The 6,575-nt window shown below is 27.7% G+C and overlaps 1 protein-coding gene across 1 annotated transcript; it reads right to left on the bottom strand.

The window, feature by feature from the left end:
- Positions 1-498: 498 nt before the first annotated feature.
- Positions 499-3,893, bottom strand: LOC145044999 (putative polygalacturonase). The gene is made up of 5 exons (XM_078993350.1): positions 3,264-3,893; positions 2,047-2,167; positions 1,701-1,949; positions 1,474-1,627; positions 499-1,250 (listed from the first exon to the last, which is right to left on the bottom strand). Exons 1-5 carry the CDS (start codon positions 3,690-3,692, stop codon positions 725-727), a joined length of 1,479 nt encoding a protein of 492 aa, XP_078849476.1. The 5' UTR covers positions 3,693-3,893; the 3' UTR covers positions 499-724.
- Between the last annotated feature and the right edge of the window lie 2,682 nt (positions 3,894-6,575).

Below are 6,575 nucleotides of genomic sequence, written 5' to 3'. Positions count from 1 at the left end.
CATATTTTAAAATTAATTTAAAGGTTTGACTTGAAGTTTAGATAATTGCCATCATCCAAATACTCTATAAACTTGTTATTTTATTAAAACATAAAAAAATTATAGGCCCACCACCCCAATTGATTCATCTCCCGTGCTTCTTTTGTGTGAGAACAACCAGCCAAACCCCACCTCACCTCCTCCTCCCTTCTCCCCACAGGCCTCCATTTCATTTATTTAAATTATTCAAAGTTATTGTTAATAGTCGTTGAAAATGGATAATAATGTTTATTGCTATTCGTAGGCTCTCAATATACAAATTCAGTCGAGGGGTTTAATCCAATTTTACAATTTTAATTAAATCGGTAAAAGAAAAAATTAAAAGAATTTACAAAGCCGTAATAATAATATCATTTTTTCATCGATCATGAATCAAAATCACAAAAAAAAAAATCATTGTTGTAAACCTCATTAGACCATTTCAGTAATTTACGCTTAGTTTTATGGTAACATTTTGACTTGAAAAAAAAACAGTTTAAAACTTTCTAATAATTACATAAACAATACATGATACAACGATCAACACAAGCTTCAATATACTTCACCTACAACCTTCTAATCAATTCTTGAGTTTATCCTTTTTGCATCCATGGATATATGATTTACGTTACTTATAACAAACACAAGCTTGCAATGAAGATTGTTGTTCCACATAAACAACAACATACATGAAACTCAACAAATCTCAAATATCATAATCTATATCCGAAGCATTTTCAGAATTCGACTTTCTCACAAGCCTCCCTTGTTCATCATAAAGATGAAGATTTTTACAAGGGGCTGGAAAAATGGACCCTATAACTCGTCCTTGAAGATAAGCACACTGAAAAATATGCTTCTTCTTGTATGCAATCCCTACAGACATATCCTTGAAACTTACATTCCTAACAGGAATATCTGCACTACCTTGTATACGAACCGGGACCCGCACCCCCTCACCATAAATCGACCTGTAACTTATGTCCCTTATCACAGGGAAAGCTTTTGGATTATAACCCTTATCAGGGTGTTCATTGTAATCTGTTTTTATTATAATTCCAACTCTCACATTGTCAAACGTTATATTTCGGTATTTTATGTCCCGAACATACGCCCCTCTTCCTGCTGCTGTCTTGATTCGAACCGCGCGTCTTGATTTCCAGATCAAAATGTTTTCGATCGTCACGTTCGATACCCCTCCTGACATCTCGCTTCCTATCGATATTCCCGCACTGCAAACATAAAATCAATATCAAACTTTCATGTTAGTTTGCTCTTGCTCTGATACCATGTTAAAACTATGGAGACTATTGGTTCCTTGAGATGTTAAAAATGGCTCTGATATCATGTAAGATATATATGGAGATTTCGGTTTTCTTCTTTGAGAAGAGCAGAGAGGGTAGACTCCAACATATGTAGAGACAGATAAGACTATCAACAGACAACAAGGCTCACCTAACCATAGAGCGAACCACAAGATTCCGAATTAGAATATTCTTTGAGGGCTTTCCATAAGCAATTCCATATTGATCCCAACCGCTTTTTATCGCAATAGCATCATCCCCGACACTTATATAGCTATCCTCTATAACCATATCCTCGCATGAATCTATTCGGATAATGAAATAAGTAAAACAAATAAATCGAAAAATATGAGAAAACTTGAATGAAAGTAAACTAACCGGGATCTATGCCATCCGTGTTTGGAGCTTGAAAAATGGGAGCCAAGATTGTCATGTTTCTAATTGTTACATTTTTACAGTCGTATGGATGAAGTGTCCAAAAGGGTGAATCGCGTAAAGTGATGTTAGATATCAAAATATCACTTGACCACATGATTTGCACGAGTGGGCCCCTCGTGTGATTGAGTCGCTTTTGACGAAACTTTTTCCACCATTTTTGACCTTGACCATTAATCGTACCATTATGTCCTGTAGTGTTGTTTGTCAGGGTTAAGATTTAAATATATTTATCATCTAACTTATTTTTTTTATATAACATAAATTGATATATTCAAAATATATATACCTGTGATCACAATATCTTTGAGATGTTGACCATGAATAAAACTTCCATATCGAGGTCCACCATGTTCTCTACCATAACCATAAGATGGTAAAGGAGGCATTAGAGGCCAATACTTTTCGTCCTGGTCAACAAAAAAACAAGTCCGGTCAACAAAAAATAAAAAAATTAAAACACTTTACAAAAGATGGCAACTTTAAGCTTTAGATGACAATTGACAATTGACATAACCACTTGTCCACTTCCTCTTGGGTCTATAATTTTTATATGTTCTTCATTGGATTAGTTTTATTTCGATTCATATTAGTATGAGTTTCTTCTTGATTTCTTATATATAATTCCTTGATTTTAATATGGTAGGATTATGAATCCTTACATGAGTTTGTTTTATACTTTGATGAAAGTTGTGTTATTGTTGTAAAAATCATAACAAATCACTTGTTTATTGGAAATTACTCTAATTTGTTTCTGAATCCTTGTGAGATGATCAAACCCTGATTTAAAATTTAAATTGATGAAAAACAGGAGTTATGGTATGAAAACAGTTGTATAAAATTGATTCTAATTATGATTAAATCAAACTTTGATTTGTTAAAATCAAAAAAGAAGGATCTAGAACCTAAGGTTATTATACAATTTTCTAGAGATTACTTAAGGATGACAAATTTCAGATATTTTAACATCGTTTAGTGTTAAATGCAAATCATAGTAACGTACTTTCATTTATTTGTTTATTATAGAATTTTAATTCCCCTTATTTCTATTACATTATTGTCCTTCTCAAAGTAAAATGCTGCAATAGGAAGAAATAAAAGTAGAATGATATAACAAACAAATAAATAGAAGTACGTTTTTATTTCTTACATTTATCTTGATTCTTAATTCGTTGGAAACATAAGAAAACCTTCTACAACTTTTACTTGAATATTTTTATTTATTTATTTTTTCTTCTGAAAATGTTCTCAAACCAATCATATAATATGTTCTCTAATAATACTTATTGATGCAATGTTGTTATCCATTGCATATATGTTTTGAACAACTTGTAGTTTGTTCAAACGATATATATGTAAGATTGTGATAATCCATGAGCTAATCTTCTTCTAATGATTCATAAATCATAACTTAGTATTATTCATGATAAAAATGGAAGTGGTGACATTATGAATTTGAGCAAGAAACTGTGTAAATAATATCATCGATAGCAAAGTGACACTCACATCGATAGCAAGTAGAACAGCATCTTCGGCAAGAAACAGTGTCATATGACTTGTTAAATTAAACGGCGCCGTCAACCATTTTCCGGCAGGAACATTGAGCTGACCACCACCTCTATTCCCGAGCTTTGAGATAGCAGAAACAGCATCTTCGAAAGCCTTGGTGTTGAGAGTGATGCCGTCTCCGACAGCTCCGAAATCCGTGAGATTAAACGAAAAGGGACGGAGCTGGGGAAAGGATCGAGAAACGAGGGGCCGCCGGAAAATCAAGAAGCCCTCGACGACGTTGTGTTGCCAAATGAAAACGGATGTGAATCCGACGATCCAGAGGAGTGTGAAAAGGGTCTTGTATGAAGAGAAGAGGGCGGGAATCCAACGGCGGTGGTGGAAGCGCCACATCGAAGGCGACGGTGAAGTTAGGGTATCCACCATGGTAGTATGGTGAAACTTAGTTCAATGGGATGAGAAAGAAGAAAGTTTTGAGGTTGGGGAAAGCCATTAATGGGGAATTCAAGGTTAATTGGGACAAGTTGAGTAGCAGTTCGATTGGATTTATACAAGGAATGAAGTGCGTCGGAAGAAAGTGACGATGCCAGATTGAGATTCAGATCAAACTGACTCTATTTAGTATTTTACTATTTTCATACAATTTTAATCTCTTAATTATGGTTTTAAAAGAACATATTGCATTTAAGTCGTATAAAATCAGATTTTAATGTTTAATGATTCAAAAACTAATTATTGTGTTTTTAAGTGGCAAAATATAGAAAAAATTATTATACTTATTTTTGGAGAAGAAGATTGTAACAATTAATCTATTTTAAAAAATAGCTAAAAATCTAAAAAATTTATTTTAAAAAATAGCTAAAAATCTAAAAAGTTATTCAAATGTTATAACTTTTGCACGCTATCACTTACGCAAAAACTTAATAAATAAATAAAACCTGGTCCAAAAAATTATATATATATATATATATATATATATATATATATATATATATATATATATATATATATATATATATGTTTTATGAAAAATAAAAACCCTCAAAATCATAAAAATGCATAAAAAAAACTTATAGATCACAAAACTTTTTTTTTTAATATTTTATGAAAAAATTGCATGTTTTTAAATAAATTCTCTGATTTTTTTTTTTTGAATTTTGTTTTAATTTTTTTTTAAAAAATTATTTTTTTCCAACGAATTTATTAAAAAACCTGCGATTATATATATATATATATATATATATATATATATATATATATATATATATATATATATATATATATATATATATATATATATATATATATATATATATATATATATAGGGAATGATTATTTGAAAAATAAAAAAACCATAAAAATGCATAAAAAAATATTTAGAGATTACAAAACTTTTTTTTTTTTGAATTTTTTGAAGGAACCAATCTTTTTTTCAACTTTTAAAACTTATAATTTATAAAAAAAAAACTAAAAAAACTAAAAAAAAAAACTAAAAATACATAAATTCATAAATTTTTATCACTTTTCCTATGATATCAAATTTGATTTTTTTTAAGTCAAATTCACAATGTGAATTTTTGAAAATTCACAACGTGAATCTGGATTCACAAGGTGAATTCGAAAAATATTTTACACATTCATAATGTTAATATATGAATTTAAATATTCTAGATTTTTTTTTCGATAAAGAATAAGATCTAGAAATTGAAAAAAATATATATATTTGGTTCCTTGAAGAACCAATAATTATGGTTCTCTATTGAACTTTTATATATATATATATATATATATATATATATATATATATATATATATATATATATATATATATATATATATATGTATGTATGTATGTATGTATGTATGTATGTATAGTGTTGTAAACGAACAATACGTTTGGCAAATTGTTTGAAAACACTTCGATATAATGTTTTTTTAATAAAGAAGCGAAAACACATAAGTTTTTTATTTTTAAACAAATAAAAATAAACAATTATCTAGTTTGTCATATATGTCTGTGAACATTTGTTTATATTTGTTTGTAAACGGTCATTTATGTTTATTTATTTACATTCGTTCGTTTATGATATTATGTATGTTGATATTCCATGTTAGGTTATCAAAGAATCATGAAAATCTTTAAGGTAAAATCATGTAATGAGTTGTTATATATATATATATATATATATATATATATATATATGTCTGTGAACATTTGTTTATGTTTGTTTGTAAACGCTCATTTATGTTTATTTATTTACATTCGTTCGTTTATGATATTATGTATGTTGATATTCCATGTTAGGTTATCGAAGAATCATGAAAATCTTTAAGGTAAAATCATGTAATGAGTTGTTATATATATATATAGGATATAGATCCGGTAAGAAATTTTTTTTGATAGGAAAGTAAGAAGTTTTTTTTCTACATATTTTTTTGACGAACAAAATAAATGAATCACTAGATGATTCATTTGTAAGATGATTCACAAGAAAAAATTCCCAAAAAATCATTTTTATGATTCATTTTTAAGTAAATTAAGAAAAATTTCATTTTTATGATAATTTTAGTGAATAACAACAAAATCATTGTATAAATGAATCATCGAGATTTTTTTTGAGATTTTTTTCTTGTTAATCATCTTACAAATAAATCATCTAATGATTCATTTTGTGTGTTCGTGAAAAAAATATGTAGAAAAAAAACTTCTTATCTTCCTACCAAAAATTTCCTTCTTATTTGATCTTGACTCTATATATATATATATATATATATATATATATATATATATATATATATATATATATATATATATATATATATATATATATATATATATATATATATATATATATATAGTGTTGTAAACGAACAATCCGTTTGGCAAATTGTTTGTGAACACTTCGATATAATGTTTTTTTAATAAAGAAACGAAAACACATAAGTTTTTTTTTATTTCTTTAATTAAACAAATAAACATAAACAATTATCTAGTTTGTCATATATGTCTGTGAACATTTGTTTATGTTTGTTTGTAAACGCTCATTTATGTTTATTTATTTACATTCGTTCGTTTATGATATCATGTATGTTGATATTTCATGTTAGGTTATCGAAGAATCATGAAAATCTTTAAGGTAAAATCATGTAATGAGTTGTTATTTATCATACTTTTTACTTTTTATTATTATACTATATGTAAAACTCGTGTAATACACGAGTTGATTAACAAAAGATTAAATATCAAAGTGTAAAGAATAAATATTTTTTAAAATGAAATTTTGAAATAAGGAAAGAAAACATATTAA

This window comes from Lactuca saligna, chromosome 5 (assembly GCF_052625555.1).
Source record: "Lactuca saligna cultivar CGN05327 chromosome 5, ASM5262555v1, whole genome shotgun sequence".
Taxonomy (NCBI): Eukaryota; Viridiplantae; Streptophyta; class Magnoliopsida; order Asterales; family Asteraceae; genus Lactuca; species Lactuca saligna.
This window is presented reverse-complemented; position numbering and strand designations above follow the sequence as displayed.